The 22,043-nt window shown below is 32.8% G+C and overlaps 3 protein-coding genes across 10 annotated transcripts; 2 read left to right on the top strand and 1 right to left on the bottom strand.

Moving 5' to 3' along the window:
• Nucleotides 1–4,361: 4,361 nt before the first annotated feature.
• On the top strand, nucleotides 4,362–6,774 carry Rpn3 (regulatory particle non-ATPase 3). Of its 5 annotated transcripts, none has more exons than XM_089592729.1 (3): nucleotides 4,596–4,702; nucleotides 4,808–4,844; nucleotides 4,952–6,615. In XM_089592729.1, the coding sequence occupies exon 3, from the start codon at nucleotides 4,978–4,980 to the stop codon at nucleotides 6,475–6,477; it is 1,500 nt and encodes a 499-aa protein (XP_089448855.1). In that variant the 5' UTR covers nucleotides 4,596–4,702; nucleotides 4,808–4,844; nucleotides 4,952–4,977; the 3' UTR covers nucleotides 6,478–6,615. The 5 variants fall into 5 exon arrangements, 4 of the variants coding, with proteins under 4 accessions (XP_014212255.1, XP_089448855.1, XP_089448856.1 ...); XM_089592730.1 differs by having other exon boundaries at nucleotides 4,933–6,615; XR_016293075.1 differs by lacking the exon at nucleotides 4,808–4,844 and adding an exon at nucleotides 6,656–6,774 and having other exon boundaries at nucleotides 4,597–4,702; nucleotides 4,952–6,562.
• Nucleotides 6,775–6,901: 127 nt separating this feature from the next.
• LOC106642113 (uncharacterized) lies at nucleotides 6,902–10,918 on the top strand. 4 transcript variants are annotated; one of them, XM_014356764.2, is made up of 10 exons: nucleotides 6,902–7,578; nucleotides 7,887–8,035; nucleotides 8,125–8,726; nucleotides 8,805–8,949; nucleotides 9,025–9,584; nucleotides 9,655–9,799; nucleotides 9,875–10,084; nucleotides 10,172–10,431; nucleotides 10,511–10,613; nucleotides 10,687–10,918. In XM_014356764.2, exons 1-10 carry the CDS (start codon nucleotides 7,340–7,342, stop codon nucleotides 10,833–10,835), a joined length of 2,562 nt encoding a protein of 853 aa, XP_014212250.2. In that variant the 5' UTR covers nucleotides 6,902–7,339; the 3' UTR covers nucleotides 10,836–10,918. The 4 variants fall into 4 exon arrangements, with proteins under 4 accessions (XP_014212250.2, XP_014212249.2, XP_089449320.1 ...); XM_014356763.2 differs by having other exon boundaries at nucleotides 9,655–9,784; nucleotides 9,875–10,431; XM_089593194.1 differs by having other exon boundaries at nucleotides 9,890–10,431.
• A 1,585-nt stretch (nucleotides 10,919–12,503) lies between these two features.
• Nucleotides 12,504–20,977, bottom strand: LOC149374494 (uncharacterized). Its single transcript, XM_089592955.1, has 10 exons — nucleotides 20,627–20,977; nucleotides 15,763–15,929; nucleotides 15,347–15,687; nucleotides 15,120–15,267; nucleotides 14,764–15,044; nucleotides 14,541–14,685; nucleotides 13,849–14,465; nucleotides 13,626–13,770; nucleotides 13,219–13,550; nucleotides 12,504–13,138 (listed from the first exon to the last, which is right to left on the bottom strand). Exons 1-10 carry the CDS (start codon nucleotides 20,863–20,865, stop codon nucleotides 13,091–13,093), a joined length of 2,463 nt encoding a protein of 820 aa, XP_089449081.1. The 5' UTR covers nucleotides 20,866–20,977; the 3' UTR covers nucleotides 12,504–13,090.
• Between the last annotated feature and the right edge of the window lie 1,066 nt (nucleotides 20,978–22,043).

Below are 22,043 nucleotides of genomic sequence, written 5' to 3'. Positions count from 1 at the left end.
AAATAATTGTTATAGTTCTAAATTTTCTTCCATCATTTGAGTACTGTCATTTATCATTTTATTAATTAACATCATAATGTAATAATATAATATTGATAGAAATATCTGTTGATGCATTACGTAATGTAGTCAGTCAAACAAAAATTAAAAAAAAAATACCATGCGGTAATGAAGTTTTTGGTAACTAGACGATCATTAAATACTTATGTTAACCATCATTAATACAACTATTAAGTAATACGTCTTGCGATCTACATATCTTAGTGTATGATGCTGATGGAGCGTTACCCAGTTATCCTTGGAATTTAATGTAAGGATTAAGTAGTTTTTTTAGAATGTATTTTCAACAAGAGTAATTTTCGTGTTTGAGTAATTTTTTGATATTTTATGATTACGAAGTCGTATAAGCTCTCTAACAAATAAAATGTGAAACCAGCACATTAGAAATAAAATGGCTTGTGAGTTTGCTGTTTTATGTTTACTCTAAATTATTTAACGATTAATGTAAAATGACATCCATCGCGTTCAATGTTGTTAAAAAACATTTGATGTTTTTGCTGTGCATGGTATGGGTAACGCTTTGAGAGTGTATTTAAGAAAAAGAAGGATGTTCCATGACATTAAAGTGTTACATCCTGTACTACTTAGAATGGGTGCGTGTGTAAAATAAAGTACAATGTATTTGTGCAGCGATCAGTCAAAAAAAAATTGGTGAGCATTAAATGATGAAAACAGAATTATAAAAAAAAACAGGTTTCAAAATACATATTTACTGTAGAATGTAAAAATGCTACTGTGTTTTCGCTTCTTGCAGTGTATAAAAAAAGTAAAACAATGACTAACTGAGAATGTTTTGTGCAAGGAATAAAACGGAACATTTGTCGAGGATGTCAAAGTTCCGAGCGCTTGGAATCATTGATTGTAAGAAAAAAAATGTAAGCAGTAAAGAGCGAGTTCGCCAATCGCTCTTTACATGCAATGTTTGCGTATCAAATTAATATTATATGTAAATGTAGCATCCCTTCCGTAATAACCACGAAAACAAGAGATTTGATGTAATCGAGATTCGATGTAATCAAAAAAGAATAAACCATTCTTAGCTTTAGTTGCGTAGCATACTGATGATTATAAAAAAAAAAATTTGAAAAAGGAAAAATCATGAGGTGTTACCTTGTAAAGAAAACAAGCGAAAACCTCCAATCATTGTCTGATTTGATACTTTGTAATTTTGGACCAGTTATAAGGTTCTTATAAAACACCCATAGCGAATTCTTATGGCGTATTTTCTCTGTATATTGTCAGTGTTTATTATTAAATATTTTTCAAATACAATACTTATCTTATCATTTGTTGTTTATTATTATATTTTATTACGATAGCTTCACATCTAATACATAGATTTACCTTTACACCTGGTGATTTTATCTGATACTTAACTTATGGATTTATAAAATTTTTTTCAATAAATCGTCTTCATTCACGATTGTTAAAAAATGTGTGCTTCCATAAGTCAATAGTAAAAGGTCTAAGGTAATTTAATTTTGTAAATATGGTCGATTTTATGAGCCATATGAGGTGAGTAGAATATTTATGGTTTTGGAGGTCGCTTTTCTGATACAAGATAGGTTGTAAACTTGCCGCAGATAGCACATAAAATGTAAAACTGTTTATTGTCTATTTACAAAATTAGTTGCGGCTGGTTAATAATCTATGATATTATTATATGGCTCTACTGTCCATAGCAATAATTATTACGATCAGCGCCACCTAGCGGTCTTCATTTTTGAGCGAAAAGTGTCCTCTAAAATTCTAAAACAGAGTATTAAGGTCTAGAGCCGTTTTATCAATTACAAACCAGCCGCAACAATTTTTTTTGATAGAAAACAGAAAGTTGATGATGTCAGTGTTATTTGCGGCAAGGTTACAATTTGTGTTTTACCGAAAAATTGACATCTTATGTGATTATACTTTTTACTTTTCACTTACTTGTATATTTATGCATTTTTAGGTAAATAACACATAGTAAACTTGCCGCAAACAGAACAAGCAACGTCGACTATTTGAATTTACGTCTTATAACTTAAGTGCGGCTGATTTAGAAATAAATTAATGGCTCTAGGCTTTAAAGATTACTAAAAAATTGGCCTCCTATATATTTATACTTTTAGAGGTGAATGTTCGTATACAAGATAAATTATAAACTTGCCGCAAACAGCACAAAAATGTCAACTTTTTGTTATCTTTCTATAAGTTTAGTTGCGGCTGGTTTATAGTTGATAATATAACTCTACTGTAAATAGCAGTAATTATTTGGATCAGCGCCATCTAGCGGTCTTCATTTTTGAGCGAAAAGTGGCCTCTAAAATTCTCAATCTGAGCAATCCGGATTAGAGCCATTTAGTCAATTATAAACCAGCCGCAACTGATAGAGAAGCTATAAAATGAAAAAATAACGATACGTGTGTTTTTGGCGGCAAGTTAACAATTTATTTTCTATCAAAAATTGACCTCCTGTGTATTTATACTTTTGAAGATGAATTTTCGAGTAAAATGTAAATTGTTAACTTGCCGCCAAGAACACATGTACTGTTATTTTTTCATTTTATAGCTTTATCATAAGTTGCGGCTGGTTTATAAATGACTAAATAGCTCTGAGCGCAATTGCTCTGTATGAAAAGTTTAGGGCCACTTTTTAGTTCAAAAATCCGCAACGCTAGATGACGCTGATCCAAATAACTATTGCGTACTACTTACAGTACCACTTTATTAACTATAAACCAGCCGCAACTGATCTATTAGATAGACAATAAGAAGTTGACGTATTCTGTGCTATCTGCGGCAAGTTTACAATTTGTCTTTTATCCAAAAATCGAGATGTAAAAGTATAAACATTCTACTTATTTTATGTGGCTTATAAAATCAACCATATTCCCAAACTTACAATACCTTAGACCTTTTACCATTGACTTATGGAAGCACAGGCAGTACAGCCCTTTGACTTTATAGTTTTAATCAACAGTTAACTTAAGTATATGATGTGTATTGTGTCACTGAAACCTTGAATTACGATCAAATATATACGTAAATTAATCAGTCGAAAAGAGACAACTGAAGAAAAAAGGCCTAAAAAAGAAGCACAGTCACAGGGAGAGTCTCTTAAGAATGGAGCATTGGATCTTACTAAATAAAAAATACATTTAATACAGATAAGTAAATTTTAAGTCTTATAAATAAACACAGAACCCAACATTCTCTGATTATGAGAGATCCAATGCTCCATTCTCAGGAGACTCTTCGTGTGACTGAAACTCTTTATAAAGCCTTTTTTCTTCGGTCGTCTCTTAGACTAAAAAATTCACGTATGTGCTTGATCGTTATTCAAGATTTCAGTGACACAATACATATCATATACTTACTTAAGATAACTGTTGATTTAAACTATAAAGTCAAGGGGCTGTACTGCCTGTGCTTCCATACGTCAATGGTAGAAAGCCTAAGGTATTGTAAGTTTGGGAATATGGTTGATTTTATAAGCCACATAAAATAAGTAGAATGTTTACACTTTTACATCTCGATTTTTGGCTCAAAAATAAGTTGTAAACTTGCCGCAGATAGCACAGAATACATCAACTTTTTATTACGTATCTATAAGATAAGTTGCGGCTGGTTTATAGTTAATAAAGTGGTACTGTAAGTAGTACGCAATAGTTATTTGGATCAGCGTCATCTAGCGTTGCGGATTTTTGAACTAAAAAGTGGCCCTAAACTTTTCATACAGAGCAATTGCGCTCAGAGCTATTTAGTCATTTATAAACCAGCCGCAACTTATGATAAAGCTATAAAATGAAAAAATAACGATACATGTGTTTTTGGCGGCAAGTTAACAATCTATGTTTTACTCGAAAATTCATCTTCAAAAGTATAAATACACAGGAGGTCAATTTTTGATAGAAAATAAATTGTTAACTTGCCGCCAAAAACACACGTATCGTTATTTTTTCATTTTATAGCTTCTCTATGAGTTGCGGCTGGTTTATAATTGACTAAATGGCTCTAATCCGGATTGCTCAGATTGAGAATTTTAGAGGCCACTTTTCGCTCAAAAATGAAGACCGCTAGATGGCGCTGATCCAAATAATTACTACTATTTACAGTAGATTCATATAATCAATTGTAAACCAGCCGCAACTGATTTCATAGATAGAAATTGAAATGTTCTAATTGTTTGTGGTCACTGCGGCAAGTTTACAATTTATTTACTATCTAAATCTTGGGATCTTGACTCTTGACATCTACAAGAAATCTAGAGAAAACATGTTTACTGGGGCCGTACCATGTAACTATTTTTCTGTACATCAGCCTATGTTGTAACATAGGCCCGCGAAGCGAAAAAAAGTTATATGGTACGGTCCCTGGGAATACTTATAATATAAAGTATACTTGTTATAACACTTATAACAGTGAGTGCAGTCGACACGACCTGACGACGGCGAAGACACCCGAACGAAGCCAAAAGTCACCGCCTTCGCGGGCCGCGGAGGCTGGGAGGAGTACTGTGTGTCGTCTGCGTTTACATATAGGTATAGTTTGCGTATGTATCGTGACGTTTTAACACACTATCCCGTTAAACGAATGCAAAGTGCACCATCATTGCAGTACTTTGTGTCATTTCAGAAGCCGTTTGGATTTGGTTGAGCCCAAAGTGAGTTTTCTGGCCTACTCATATCGTCAACATCATATTCTGTTTATTTTTGAACAAAAAATCAACAGTTTTAGATAAAACTAACTTACTTTTTATTTAAAACAGCAACTTAGTAAATCAGTTGAAATCAAATGCCTTAGAGGTTAGGTCGTGACTGACTCACTTGTATCCAAATGATAATTAAAATTACTTACTTGCCTTTGCTATCATTTGACAAAACATATGAACAGAATCTCTTGTTTTATGCAGGTGTCTAACTCAGCACAACCGTCGCAATGGGTGTTCAAGGGAAGAACGTAGAGGCTATGGAGGTCGAGGTTACAAACTCCGAGACGACCAACGCGGAAAACGAAGTTGGAGACAAGAAGGATGTCGATCTTGTTACGATTCATGATCTTCGCGAGCATACGAGACAAATCGAGAAGGCCGTAGCCAGCAAAGAGCCTAGATTCATCCTTAGAGCTCTGAGAGCACTGCCCAACACAAGACGAAAACTTAATCCTATCGTCCTGCGTGGCATCATCGGTGGCTTCTACATGAAGTCTTCGCCCGATAAAGAAGCTCTGCTGGCTTGGGTCGAAGAGCCCATGGATATGGAAGGCACCCAAGCCGCTATTCAGAGGTTTAGAAGCTCTGCCACTCCATTGTTGCCAGAGATTGATGCGTACATTCATTTGTTGATTCTTGTGAGATTGATTGATACGAAAAAGTACGTTGAAGCAGTTCAGTGTTCTGAGGCTCTCATGCAGAAGATTATGGCCCAAAATCGCAGGACTATTGATTTAATTGCTGCCAAGTGTTACTTTTACCACTCAAGAGCTTACGAATTGACAGATCAGTTGGATAAGATTCGTGGCTTTTTGCATCTAAGATTGCGAACAGCCACTTTGCGCAATGATTTCGAGGGACAGGCTGTTTTGATCAATTGCCTATTGAGAAATTATTTACACTACAATCTTTATGATCAGGCTGACAAGTTGGTGCTAAAGTCAACTTTTCCAGAGACTGCTAGTAATAACGAGTGGGCGCGTTTTTTGTATTACCTGGGTAGAATCAAGTCTGCTAGATTAGAATATTCTGCTGCACATAAGCATTTGGTGCAGGCGCTACGCAAAGCACCGCAAACCACTGCTGTTGGGTTTAGGCAAACAGTCCAGAAGCTTGCTGTCACTGTCGAGTTGTTGCTAGGTGATATACCAGAAAGACAAATTTTCCGACAGGCAGCTCTAAGAAAAGCTCTGTCGCCTTATTTTCAGCTCACACAGGCTGTGAGGCTTGGAAATCTGCAACGTTTTGGTGAAGTACTAGAGAACTTTGGACCACAGTTCAGATCAGATCATACTTTTACTTTGATTTTAAGATTAAGACACAATGTCATCAAAACTGCTATACGTTCCATTGGGCTTTCCTACTCTCGTATATCTCCTGCAGATATTGCCAAAAAATTGGGTCTTGATTCTGGAGTAGATGCAGAATTTATCGTGGCCAAGGCTATCAGAGATGGTGTCATTGAGGCCACACTTGATCCAGAAAATGGATACATGAGAAGTAAAGAGACTACAGACATTTACTGCACCAGAGAGCCTCTTCTTGCTTTTCATCAGAGAATAACATTCTGCCTGGATTTACACAACCAGAGTGTCAAAGCAATGAGATACCCGCCCAAATCTTATGGTAAGGATCTTGAATCAGCTGAAGAGCGCAGAGAAAGGGAGCAACAAGACTTGGAACTGGCTAAGGAAATGGCTGAAGAGGATGATGATGGATTTCCTTAAACTGGAAGATACTAAACAACCGTCAAGACTTGATTTTTAAGAAATTTTATTGTTTCATTATATCTATAACTGTTGTACACTAATGGTAATTGAGTATTTTTTGAAGCTCACAAAATAAACTCTTTAATATACATAGAACTTGCATACATTTAATGGTTAATTTTTTTTCTACTTTTAGGATTTTTCTCATTCAAAATACAAATGTGTACAGAGATGATACTTTATGAATACTTGCTGGCATATATATTACTTAAAAGTTATCTATGAATAACTCGTAAATTTTTAGTCAAAAAGCAAATACTGCCTCATAAATTTTCTACTAAACCAAGATGATTACTTTATCAAAAGTTACTATCAAAAACTCTTATAACATATACTTAATCTTTTGTCAATCTTACAATAATGATTGACACGGGACAACAATGCTATTTTTTTGTTTTGCTTGATATTGGACATGTTTTCTTTTTTTCATTTCTCTTTTTCTTTTTTTTTTTTTTGTAACCGACCTACCTACTCATAATATTCATAGATTCCTAAAACTTGACATATTCTTCAAATTTTCAATTGTGACATTCAAATCTTTTACTTAACTTGTTTCGCGGGTTCACGTTCACCCCGTTCAGAAAGGTGAAGTTAGTACGCTAAAATCTAACTTCAACTTGATACAATGTATATATAAATATATCTGACACATACACGTCGGGTGAGTCAGGTTGGAACGACGAGAGCATGAGAAATTAATCTTTGTCAGGAGAGAAAACCGGCAATCGTAATCGTCACGTTACTTACCAGTTGACATTTACTTCAGAGATAGTACATACATTTTAACATTGCATATTTTACGAGTTGATACTTGACAACAATGAGGCGCGATTTTCGAGTGAAACTGGATTTCTCCAGGATTTACCAAGATTCTAGAAGAAAAAGTTTGGTATTCGTCGAAGGCGCGAAAATCTTGTACGTCCGACAGTTGGCCGATCATATTCAAAGGCTGTTTGATGTCCCAAGACCTTTTCACCTTCTGGCCCGGTCTGAGGATATTTATTGCTTCTTGCCCTTCGAGGAAGATGTCAGGGTCCTTGAGAACAACGACACGGTTCAGTAAGTATATTTCCCTTTTTGCAGGAGTCTGTCAATTTTTTCGATTAGCCGTAGGTATTATGTACATGCTATGCTAAGATTTCCGGTATTTTTATTTTTACTTAACCAAAGGCATGCAGTTCGTTAAATAAATAAGGTCGTTATGAATTTCAATTTATCTTATCAGTAATTTTAAACTCAACGGAAAAGCAGTACAAATTTTAATGAGCGCATTTTTTGATAAATCATCCCGTTGATGTTCTTATCATACTTTACGAAATACCAAATTAACGTGTTAGTAATTAAACGTGGTTTTTAATTTTTTTAAGGATAATTCCTGGTACTGGAATCAAAAATAATAGTGGATTTGATGAAACTTCGAAATCCGCTAATCTTCAACCGTTTCAGGAGACTGATTCCAAAGCAAAAAAAGATAAAGATTCTGAAAAATCTTTATTTCATAGTTCTATGGCAACAGGTAATTATAATACAACAGGTGATATCTCACAAATTTTAAATAATATTTTAAGTTAAAGTATCATTGCTTTTTGTACCCCAAATTCATAGATTTGATGGCGAATAATACATTTTATCTAACGGCTCACCCGCAAACTAGCCTGAATAAAACTAAAGAATCTAAAGCATTTAAAGACGTTATCACAGATAATAATTCTGAGTTTTTGGACAATGGCATTGAGCCTGATACAGCTGCAGTCAGTACAAGTGAACGAAATCATAAAAGGAAGCAAAAGAAGCCAGCTGAAACATTTTCTAATAATGAACTATCTTTTGTACATACCATGAACAGAAAACCAAAAATTATTGATTCTGTCATATTGTCTGGAAAACACATCCGATTCAAAGATAATGGTTCCACATTGGACTGCATCACAGCAAAACAAAATTGTGCTTTGGCGACTCAAAATGGTCAGTTTAATGAAAATGAAAATAATCTAGCTGCACTCTTGAACTTGAGACAAAGTTCAACACCAATGATTTTTGCTCATAAAAAAAACAAGAAAAATTCAAGTTTGAAACAAAAGAACGAACTTGATGTAACACCAACAGAAATTGATTCCCAGAATTCAAGCTTATACACGACTAATGTTTCCAATATCGAAGATTTCACGCAACCTAATGTCATTGAAAATAATGATATTTCTTTCAAGGTAAACCTTATTGACTTGATAATTCATTATAAAGCCTATGTATTAGAAGTTTTTGCTTAAATGAAGATTTTTTTGTAGGAATTTAGAATTTCTGGAGACTGCAATCCACTAAATTCTAGTCATCAACAGTGTGAAGACACTGGTTCCAAAGAAAGAGAAAATAAAGATTACGAGAAATCCTTATTGGATAGTTCCATGGTAACGGATGGTAATAATACAACAGGTGATCTCCCATACATTTCAAGTAAAAATATTTTGAGTTAAAGTATCATTGCTTATTGCACCTTTAAATTCATAGATTTGACGTCGGCGAACAATACATTTTATGTAACGGCTTACCCGCAAACAAGCCTAAATGAAAGTAAAGAATCTAAAGTATTTAAAGACATTATCACAGATGATGATTCTGAGTTTTTGGACAATGGCATTGAGCCTGATACAGTTGTAGTCAGTAAAAGAAAGCGCACCCGTAAAAGGAAGGAAAAAAAGTCAGCTGAGACAGTGTGTAATAGTGAACTGTATTTTGTAAATACTATGAACAGAAAACCAAAAATTATTGACTCTGTCATGTTGTCTGGAAAACACATCCGATTCGAAGATGATGGTTCCACCTTGGACTGCATCACAGCAAAACAAAATTGTGTTTTGGCGACTCAAAATGGTCAGTCAAATGAAAACGAAAATAGTTCTAGCTTGGCTCCACTCTTGAATTTGAGACAAAGTTCAACACCAATGATTTTTGCTCATAAAAAAAACAAGAAAAATGATAGTTTAGAACAAAGGAACGAACTTGACGTCATATCAAAAGAAAATGAATCACAAAGTATCATTCAAAATAATGATACTGTTTCTTTTAAGGTAAACCTGCTCTAACTTGATAATTCTCAGTAATAAAGGGGTTTTCATTTAATTTTGGAATTTTTTATAGGTATTAAAAATTTCTAAAGACTATAACTCACAAACCTCTAGTCATCCACAGTTTGAAGAGACTGGTTCCAAAGAAAAAAAAGAAAAAGATTACGAGAAATCCTCATTTAATAGTTCTATGGCAACGCATGGTAATAATACAACAGGTGATCTCTCATACATTTTAAGTCGAAATATTTTAAGTTAAAGTATCATTGCTTATTTTACCTTGAAATTCATAGATTTAACTTTGGCAGCTAACATATTTTATAAAACGGCTTACCCAGAAACAAGCCTAAATGAAACTAAACAATCCATAGAATTCGAAGACATCACAGCTAATAACTCTAACTTTTTTGACAATGAGATCGAGCCTAATACAGCTGCAACCAGTAAAAGAAAGCGCACCCGTAAAAGAAAGCAAAACAAGTCAGCTGAAACATTTTCTGAAGGTGAACCATCTTTTGTAGATACTTTGAACAAAAAATCGAAAATTATTGATCCTATTACATCATCTGGAAAACACATCCGACTCGAAGATAATGGTTCCACCTGGGATAGCATCACAGCAAAACAAACTTGTGTTTTGGAGACTCAAAATGGTCAGTCAAATGAAAACGGAAATGGTTCTAGCTTGGCTGCACTCTTGAACTTGAAACAAAGTTTAACACCAATGACTTTTGCTTGTAAAAAAAATAAGACAAATGATAATTTAGAACAAAGGAACGAACTTGACGTCATATCAAAAGAAAATGAATCACAAAGTATCATTCAAAATAATGATACTGTTTCTTTTAAGGTAAACCTGTTCTCACTTGATAATTCTCTGTAACACCTATGTGTAAGTAGTTTTCATTTAACTATGGATTTTTTTATAGATACTTAAAATGACTGAAGATTATAATCCACAAATTTCCAGTAAAATAGTAGCAAAGGTGTTACAAAAAAGAGTAGACGGTTCTTACACCTTTAAAATTATTGGTAAGCAAACATGTTTAAAAACATTTCGTCATGTGAAAGTGACAATAGTACCATAATATACTATCTTTTATAGATGGCAAAGATCAGTTGAAAGAACCAGAAGGCAAGTTTTCTCTTCCAAATGATGATGAAGAAAGTCACAATGAAGAGGCCAACGATGTGTTCACCATTGACGAATCAAGTATTTTTGAGTTGAGTAAAGTTAAGTTGGTTCCTGCATAAGTTAAGCGTGTTACATTTAATTTTATTAGATTACGTTAACTGATCAATGTAACGTACTTATTAGCATATTTAATAAGCGTGAGCGTGACTTCGAAAATTTTATCATGTAATTTGTAAAAAATATATTTTTTATAGATTTATTGTTTTATTTTGTTAATTATTGTAAACTATTAATATAAAATCTTGTACTGTAAATCTTTTATACTGCAAATATTATATAATTTATGCAAATCAATCAACAATTATATTGAAGCTCTAATTAAAAGGACACTGTCTAAATTTTCTTTATAATTCAAAGAGTGAAGATTTTCTTCAAATACCCAGTTTGTCATATCCTGTAAATTATCACAGTTAGTTATTTTGTTTATGCACGACTTTGTGAGGCTATTATGGTTGGTATACCTTCCAACGTCAGATTTGAAAATTTGTTTTCGATATTTGCGAAACAATTACAGCTGTTTTCAAACCATTTTGATATCTACATCGTACGTCGTGTAAACGGCTGGTGATCATCGAGCCACGCCAGTAATTTGTTGCTATCTATAAAATCTTTTTCATAACATCCAGCATTTGAATCTGGGCACAGTTGATAAAAATTGGTTAGTGCAACGTAAAATAATGTCAATGAGCACGATAAATAATCTATATTGGCGAAAAATCGGATGATTTTGCAATTTATTGCTGTTTGAATTTCATTAATAATTATTTACTATCAGTTTTACATAATGGAGTAAAATCCATATTGTTAAATAAGTAAGTGAAAAACTATAATTAGTAGTCATCTAAATAAATAAATAAGGACGTTAAGGTACGATAAACGTGATCTTGATCGGTGAAGAGCAGAAAAGTTCTCACTGATAAACCAAAAAATAAAAAAAAATACCCTAACTTGAGGTTATGCCCAATCAGTAGGGAATCATGAAAAACGAAAAAAAAACTTGTTGTTTTTTTTTAACCTTTATTTACTTTTTGTTGAGCTTGGAAAACTCATGAGCGCTGTGCGAAAGCTGAAAAACAAAAGCTACTCTCACTCTCGTGGCATCTTACGAACAATAGTATCTGTTTCAATTTTAATTTTGAAATTTTTTGTGAGGTCGGAAAAAAGGAAAGGACCTAATTTTTTCAGTATTTCCTTTTGTAATCTACGCGTGAAATATTATTACGCACAATATATCAGAACCCCTTGCATATTAATTTACACATACAACTATGTAAGTATACACCTGCAGTATACTTGTATATACAAATACTACACCACAATGAGCAATCAAACATGTATAGAATAAGTATATAAACAAATAAAACGAACTTCGAAAATTTGTTGTTACACGTTATGTCATCTTTAAGAAGATGAACTCAAAAAGTGAACTTCAATTGAGTAAAGCAGCCCTTGCTTTGTTAGTACCTAGTACTATAGATATTTTTACACATGCAGATACTGTTACTGTACAGAAAGAATATTACTTGTATGCGTGAAAAATTATTCCTTTCAGTCAATCATCATTCTAATTCACAATCGATACAACTGGGTAAAAATTCCAAAGGAGGTTAATATATATATATATATATATCATTTATAATTAACTTTTGTAAAATGTATTAGAACAAATCTAGAATATTTCATGGCTTCTTTACCAAAAAATAGATCAGTGGAAGTTTCAACTGGTAGTTACTTGTGTTTTCAACATATCGTAAATTATAATTTATTACATTTATTTTTCTTTGAAGCTTATTTTTTTATTACAATAAATATTTTCAGGATGACGTTATATGCTTCCTTGTCATAATGAAGTACAGTACGCAATTTAGCCGAAGGCTATCTTAATGCAGTAAGTTGAATATTTTTTAATAAGTTATTTTTCATTGAAAGGTAATAATGCGGCAACGTTGCCTCTAGATTGTTGGTGGCAGGTTTTAAAGGAAACCCGAAAATTCTACAGAACGCTTCGTTCGTTGGACGAATAGTTAAATTCTTAAATAATTACAAAATCAAGTTACACATCTCATGGTCCTATATACAGTGATTATGCCCACCTGGTTCTGTCACAGAAATGTTTATGCAAAGTTGATAACAAAGACGATACTCTATTTAATAAACAATTTTAATATGTTGCCCATCAAGCCAATATTTACAGGATTAAAAAAGGGTCTAGGTACACCAGAGGGTTTTATATTTTTTTACGACCTCTTGGATTATGGAATCGTTTCAATAACTGATAAATGAATTTTACAGTACAAATATCATGCCCTAGGAACTATATTTTACTAGTAATTTGTGGATTATAGTCTCCAGACTTGAATATCTATAAAAAAAATCCATAGTTAAATGAAAACTACTTACACATAGGTGTTACAGAGAATTATCAAGTGAGAACAGGTTTACCTCAAACGAAACTGTATCATTATTTTGAATGACACTAGGTTTCGTGCAATCTTTGATGTTTGAAACATTTGATGAGTGTAAACTCGAATTTTCTAATTCTCTTTCTTTTGATATTACTTCAAGTTGACTTTTAGCGGACTTCCTTTGCTTCCTTCTACGACTGCGCCTTTTTTTACTGACTGCATCAGATGTACCAGGCTCAGTGCCATCGCCCAAGAGCTGTGAATTAGAATCTGCGGTACTCTCTTCGAATACTGTAGATTGTTCAGTCGCATGTAGGATTGTTTCGGGGTAAGCCGTTACATACAACGTGTTATTCATTGACTTAAAATCTACAAATATGAAGGTAAAATAAGAAATGATACTTTAACATAAAATATTTTTACTTGAAATGTGTGAGAGATTACCTGTTGTACTATTATTATCTATTGCCATACAAGTATTGTATAAAGATTTTTCGGAAGCTTCATCTTTTTTTTCATTGGACTTTGTCGATTCGAACTGTTGATTATTGGAAAATTGTGGATCATATTTTTCAGAAGTATTCAATACCTATAGAAAATTCAAAGTTATATGAAAACTACTTATACAAAGGTATTACAATAAATTATCCAGTGATAGTAACGTCACCTTAAAAGAAACATCATCGTTATCTTCAATGGCATTAGATTGCGTGCAATCAATGATGCTTGAAACATTAGACACAAATAAGCTTGAATTTGTTGATATATTTTCCATTGATGTGAAGTCTAGTTCTTTTTTGTATTCTAAACTAGGATTTTTCTTATTTTTTTTGTGAGAAAATGTCATTGGCGTTGAACTTTTTCGTAGCTTCATGAGTGCAGAAAATTTAGCGCCATTAAGGTTTTTGTTTGAATCACTACGTTGAGCCACCAAAATACTATTTTTTTTTTCATTGAAGCTATCCAAGACGGAATCATCATCTTGGAATCTGATGCGTTTTCCAGTTGTTATAACGGAATCAATTATTTTTGGGGTTTTTTTCACAGATTTTACGGAAGACACTTCATTTTTAGAAAATATATCAGCTGCCTTGTTTGCCTTTCTTTTACTATTTCGTATACTTATAATGACTGCATCAGCTGTACCAGGCTCTGTACCATCGCCCAAGAGCTGTGAATTAGAATCTGCGGTACTGTCTTCGAATACTGTAGATTGCTCAGTCACATGTAGGATTGTTTCGGGGTAAGCCGTTACATACAACGTGTTATTCATTGACTTAAAATCTACAAATATGAAGGTGAAATAAGAAATGATACTTTAACATAAAATATTTTTACTTGAAATGTGTGAGAGATTACCTGTTGTACTATTATTATCTATTGCCATACAAGTATTGTATAAAGATTTTTCGGAAGCTTCATCTTTTTTTTCATTGGACTTTGTCGATTCGAACTGTTGATTATTGGAAAATTGTGGATCATATTTTTCAGAAGTATTCAATACCTATAGAAAATTCAAAGTTATATGAAAACTACTTATACAAAGGTATTACAATAAATTATCTAGTGATAGTAACGTCACCTTAAAAGAAACATCATCGTTATCTTCAATGGCATTAGATTGCGTGCAATCTATGATGCTTGAAACATTAGACAATATATCAGCTGCCTTGTTTGCCTTTGTTTTACTATTTCGTATACTTATAATGACTGCATCAGCTGTACCAGGCTCTGTGCCATCGCCCAAGAGCTGTGAATTAGAATCTGCGGTACTGTTTTCGAATACTGTAGATTGTTCAGTCGCATGTACGATTGTTTCGGGGTAAGCCGTTACATACAACGTGTTATTCACCGAGTTAAAATCTATGAATAAGAAGGCAAAATAAGCAACGATAATTTAACTTATAATGTTTTTGTTTATGATTTATGAGAGATTACCTGCTGTATTATTATTATTAGCTGTTGCCACACAAGTATTGTATAAAGATTTTTCGGAATCTATACAGTTTTTTTTTCCAGAATTAATCTCTTCACATTGTTGATGACTCAAAATTTTTTGATCACAGTCTCCAGAAATTCTTAAGACCTATAAAAAAATTTAATTTTGAATAAAAACTTCTAATACATAGGTATTACAATGAATTATCAAGTTATAGTAGGTTTACCTTGATAGAAGCATCATCATTATTTTGAATAACATCAGGTTGTGGGCAATCTTTGATGCTGGAACCATTAGACACAAAAAAGCTTGAATTTTGTGGTGTATTTTCTATTGATATGCTGATACTGTGGAAGGTGGAAACATTTTGGAATCTGATGCGTTTTCCAGTTGTTATAACGGAATCAATTATTTTTGGTTTTTTGGACAAAGTTTTTACGAAAGACACTTCATTTTCAACAAATTCATCAGCTGCCTTGTTTGCCTTTCTTTTACGGTTTTGGTCAGTTGTACTGGCTGCAGGGTGAGCCGTTACATAAAACGCATTATCATCTGCCGACATCAAAGCTACGAATTTGAATATAAAATAAGAAATGATACTTTAACATTATATGTTTTCACTTGAAATGTATATGAGATTACCAGTTGCATTATTATCATCCGTTGCCATAGAATTATTAGATACAGATTTTTCAGAATCTTGATTAATTGTTGCTTCGGAATGAATGTCTTCAATCAGTTGATGTTTAGCGGATTTTGGAGTTCCATCAAATTCATTATTATTTTCCATTCCAGTACCAGGGATTAGCCTAAGAAATTAAAAAACACGTTAAACCAGATAATATAGAATATATCTCTTAATGTATAGAAAGCCAGATCTACCGTTGTCTTAGATAAGTATTAATTTATTTTGTTTATTAATTAAATTCATTATTTTTAATTGAAATTACTAGCAATACACAATCATTGATAATTCAATAATACTTCCGGAAGTTAAAAAAAAATTTTGATGTGTGCAATTAAAAATATTGCCATGAAAAAGTTAAATGCGCGTGCATCAATTAACTTCTGCTGTATGCAATTTGTTTGCGGGTAATTCTCAACCTTCATCTCTGCATGATCAGTAAGCGAAAGTAACGAATACTACTAGATTATTGTTTATTGCTAACGTATCTTTGTTTATTTCTCGGGGAGAGCCTTGGTGGCCATTAAGTACCTGCAAAAATGTTCTCTAGTGAAGGACAACGTGTCGCAAGTTTGAATTTTGATTACTGAAAGTTGGGTCGTACAGGTTGTATACTCGGTTTATAATTTAGCTATTCCAACAAGATAACTCATTTGTTAAATGTTTTTACGAAATTCTAATAAACGGTGTCACTTATTATTTACTCTGAAAATGAAGACAGAGAGCAAAATACTTTTTACACGATTGATACAAGAAAAATGTATGCACAAAGTACTAAAATTCAATCACGAATCAGTGTTTTTTATTGAATAATATGTATTAACGAATTCATTTAACATTAAATTTACCATAATGATTATTCAGTCATAAAACCTGAATTTTTAAATTCATAGTAACAAATGGACAGAAAGCTCAATCCTTGATTTACAGTATTTTTTTTGGTTTTATTGTAGTACACATACAAATTTCTGATGGGTACAATCTTGTTTTACTGTGATTTTTACGTTTAAATATTAAATTTTCGATAAAGTAACGACCGCCTCTGATGCTATGCACGATGCGCCGTTGTACATGGCAATCCTACATATACGATCACTGATATCTATACATATACTGCACAGTAGATTGCCTAACTATCATATCAGCATGTCTATAATATATTATATTTGCTGTATCAGTTAAGGAGTCTTTGCTATGGTATACCATCCTGCATAAGAAATAAATATTCTTGTATTCTACAAACAGTTTAATTAAAGCAAGTAAAAGATAATTTAAGTATGAAAGAGTATATTTCAGCTAATTATATTGTTATCGTCGGTATGCTGATACTAAAACAAAGGGGTTTAATATTTTTAGCCAAATTATGAAACTAAATTTTTGGAATAGTTTTATTTACTGAAACATTGATTCAAAATATTTTAAACTTCTGATTTTGATGTTATTGTACTAACGTTAACATCTTTTGAATAAATAAGGTTTAATTACAATTTTTCTGCTTTAAAATTTACCACAAAGTTTATGGCTGTAAACACCTATATCCATGGCTGATTTTTACCCATTCTTATCGCTACATATGTAAGGTGGTCATATCTATTATTATAGTTAATTAAAGCTGAAATTACCATTACGAGTTAGAGGTAAAATAATAATACAGCTAATAACTTTTTACAAAGATGACGTATGCCGTACACATGTATTTATGCATGTATGTACGCATGTATCATTATATCAAGTGCATAATATAACTTCGTTTTTATACGTCGTGCATACTATAATTTTGATTCCTGCATCTTCTACGTATGTATTGATTGAGATATTTCTTTAAATCCCATCAAATTTAAAAATGCTTGTAGGGATATTTAAAAAATGTAATCGATGTGTGCAACTATAGGATCATGTTATATATCAGTCTTTGTTAGCTTATTGAAAGAATGGTTTGAAGAGTTGCGAGATTAGGATGTCGCAGATTTCACATGAATAATCATCTAAGGCGAAGTTGAGGGCGGTTACTGTGAAATCTAGATTTGGGTTAATATGGACGGTCAAACACTATGGCGAGTTCGGTTTTTGTTGCAATGGTATTGCGGGACTGTCTTAATAGTGGTAAGTAATAAGCTATAAAAACTCTCTTATTTTCTAGTGGACCTATCGTCAGAGAATTATTAAAATTTATCATACTTTATATTATTGATGCTGTCGAAGAAGCGGGGCTTAACATTTTTGCTATGTTATCAGACCAAGGATCTGGTAATCAAAAAACGATAACTTTGTTAGGTATCACACCGGCGACAAACCTTTCATAGAAAGGCACGGTCGGAAAATTTTTTTCGGTTATGATCTTCCTCATTTGAAAAAAAGTTGGCATAAAAATTTCATTAGTAACGATTACATGGTAGATCGTGTATCTTAGAGCGCGATTCGAGAGTTACGTGATCTTGAGTGGTTTAATTCTTGTAAAGCGACTCCAAAATTAACGGATAGACACTTCAGTTCTAATCCTTTTGAAAACATGAACGTCAAATTGAAACGAGGCTTATGTAATGATTATCCAAAAGTATAGAAAGTACCTTACGTTAAGCTATTAAATATATATATATATATATATATATAGAAAAAATTTCAATTTTTGATCGTAAAAAATGTAAAGTTGTCGATTGTTTCACTACTTTGCACTTAACAATTAAGAGCTTTTTAACGCTGTGGGAGTTATTGCGGAAAAAAGATAAGTATTATTTATTGACAGGTAAATTGAACCAAGACTTATTAGATAACTTTTTCGCTTTGATTAGAGCTCTATGTGGATTCGACTTTTACTCTACTGCACTATTATTTCATAAAAGTTTCCAGCATTACGCTGTTACAACTTTATTATGCCTCTCTGACGGAATTAACTATGTAAACCTGATCAGACTGAATGCTTATTTAAGCCCTTAGATATTTTTAGATGAGGTTTAAGTACCATCTTGAATTATTTTTCATATAAGAACTGTTAGATTTTCGACTGAATTTTTAGTATTATACGATCGACAACTGGACCTCGAATGTGTGACCTGTATTTGTTTCGCTATACCTGGAATTAACCTTTAGTTTAAAGTTCACCCTAAATTTTGACTAACTATTCATCATTTTCAACTCTTCCTTTTCCCTTGTATAGCTTATCCTGATGGAAGAGACGGCCACCTTCCCGTTGGTTTCTGTTGAATAATGCCAATAAAAAATAGATTTACCTATTAAGGTAACGCTCGAATCATTATTTTACAGATAACGTCAACATTTAACATTTTTCTGCAATACCTATGCATAAATTTATTAGTTATATTACGAAAATAATGTCAATTATTTTTATTGGCATTAGCTAGGAGCAGTAGAATAATGTTAATAATTTTATACTTACCAGCATTACGAATATTTAAATTAATTTTTATCAATAAATTGATCAATAAAAAAAATTTCAAAATATTTCATAACGGAAAAAAGGCACCAAAAATCGATCGGTCAAAGGAAAAATAATTGTCAGGCGCTTTTTTGTAAGTCAGTAATTTTGCAATACGTAAAGTGTGCTTATAGGCTTGGGGCTTAAGTTGATTTATCGGCAATGTCTATTCGGATGGTTACAACTCATCTTTCATGATAACCAATGCTTACTGCAATGATATTTCAACTAACGCTACCTGCCTTATATGAGGAGGCTACTACGCTGGGGGATCGTGAGATTTTGGAGTCAAGAAAGAAAAATTTCTCTTAAGAAGAAAACGGCAGATCTGAGCGATGTGACCTTCTCTCGGGGGCTATCCCGCCGCTAGTGGTGCTCGCCATCACATGAGGTACTTAAGCTTAATACGTCTTAATACATCTATATTTTATGTAAGTGTGTGCGCATTGTAATAAATAGATATACGAAATATACGCGAGTACCTCGTGTAATGGCGAGCGCCCCTAGCGACAGGATAGCCCTCATACGTAAAGAGATATATTCTATATTCTCTGGTGAAACTACTAACTCGTAACTTTATCTATTTGGTATTTCGTAAAATGTGATAAGAACATCGACGTCATGATTTCTCAAAAAATGCGCTCATTAAAATTTGTACTGCTTTTCCGTTGAGTTTAAAACTATTTATAAGATAAATTGAAATTCATAACGACTTTGTTTTTTAACGAACCGCATACCTTTGGTTGAGAAAAAAAAAATGAGGTACTTAATACGTCTTAATACATCTATATTTTATATAAGTGTGTGCGCATTGTAATAAATAGATATACGAAATATACGCGAGTACCTCGTGTAATGGCGAGCGCCCCTAGCGACAGGACAGCCCTTATACGTAAAGAGATATATTCTATATTCTCTGGTGAAACTACTAACTCGTAACTTTATCTATTTGATATTTCGTAAAATGTGATAAGAACATCGACGTCATGATTTCTCAAAAAATGTGCTCATTAACATTCTTACTGCTTTTTCGTTGAGTTTAAAACTATTTATAAGATAAATTGAAATTCATAACGACTTTGTTTTTTAACGAACCGCATACCTTTGGTTAAAAAAAAAAAGTGCCGGAAATTTTAGCACATTATGTATGAACCATATCGAGATATTACTTATAGAGTGTATATAATAATGTATATCTTACAGTATATATATTATATATTATAGTATGCATATATTTATATGGTATAGCTAAGCGTAAAAATTGACAGACTGGAGTATAGTATTCCGTAACTTTTTTTCGACGTGTGTGCCTATGTTATAACATCGGCTAATGTACAGAAAAGTATAGATACGGAATACCACTCTTGGAAAAAGGGAAATGTACTTACTGAACCGTGTCGTCGTTCTTGAGGACCCGGACATCTTCCTCGAAGGGCAAGAAGAAATACTTGTCCTTAGACCGGGCCAGAAGGTGAAAAGGTCTTGTCACATCAAACAGTCTTTGGATATGATCGGCCAACTGTCGGACGTACAAGATTTTTGCACCTTCGACGAATACGAAACTTTTTCTCCTAGAATCTTGATAAACTCTGGATAAATCCAATTCCACTCGGAAATCGCGCCTCATCGTTTCAAATATCAACTCGTATAATATTCAGGAAATCTGCAGGAGTAAATGTAAACCGGTACTTAACGTATACTGACTGCGTATTTTACCGGTGTTTTCTCTCCTAACAAAGACTAATCTATGCTCCCGACCCGGCGTACGTGTCCGATATATATAGTGTATCAAGTTTAAGTTAGGTTTCATCGATACCACGACACCACGTGTACAACGTGCCGGAGTGGGATGACGGCCAGCGGAACCCGCGAAATGTAAAATAGTTATTTGAAAGATATGAATGTAACAACTGAAAATATGTCGATTTGTGAATCTGTAAATGTTAGGAGTAGATATCGATTACTAAAAAAAAAGTGAAAGAGAAGAAAAAAAATAATCACTAGGATTAAACAAAACAAAAAAAGACCACTTTTTTTTTACAAAGCAATAATTTTAATTTGTCAGAAAATTTATAAGGCAGTACTTGCTTACTTTTTGATGAAAATTCACGAGTTATTCGTAAAAAATTTTCAAGAAACACACTTGCCAGTAAGCGTTCAGAACATATCATCTCTACTCATTTCTATTTTAAATGAGAAAAACCCAAAGAGTAAAAAGAAAATCAACCATTAAATGTATGCAAGTTCTATGTATATTAAAGAGTTTATTTTGTGAGCTTCAAAAAATACTTTATTACCATTAGTGTACAACAGTTATAAATATAAGGAAACAATAAAATTTTTTGGAAATCTGGCGTTTACAGTGGTATGAATTATTTTACAAAAGTTTCATTATTTTATCGTGTGCTTGCTATTTAAGATATAGACCGGGCTCAATCAGTGATAAAGCGGAAAAAACTGTATTCGCACCCAATTGTTTTGTACTTTTTTTCAAATAATTCAACAAATGTGGAACTTTTTTTTACTTTCTAATATTACCGAAGTTAGAGATGTCAAAAATATTAAAGTTTGGTAGAATTGTCGATCAAAGTTATCTAAAATATAGAGAATTTAAATCATAATCTCAAAATTTTTGTGCTTGATATTCGTCGATGCAGTGACAGATAATATATGGATTTGTGACATAAAAACCAATTAAAAAGTTGAATTTCACATTTTTCAACCGCATATCATTATAGTTTGGATTCAGAACGTGACAATACTTCTTATTGCAAGAAAGGATATAAGCTCTTCGTTTCAATCAAC

This window comes from Copidosoma floridanum, unplaced genomic scaffold, assembly GCF_036245765.1.
Source record: "Copidosoma floridanum isolate Cflo_tuat_1 unplaced genomic scaffold, Cflo_Japanese_pri ptg000019l, whole genome shotgun sequence".
In the NCBI taxonomy this organism is placed as follows: Eukaryota; Metazoa; Arthropoda; class Insecta; order Hymenoptera; family Encyrtidae; genus Copidosoma; species Copidosoma floridanum.
Note: the sequence above shows the minus strand (reverse complement) of the source record. Positions and strands in the feature narration are given on the sequence as shown.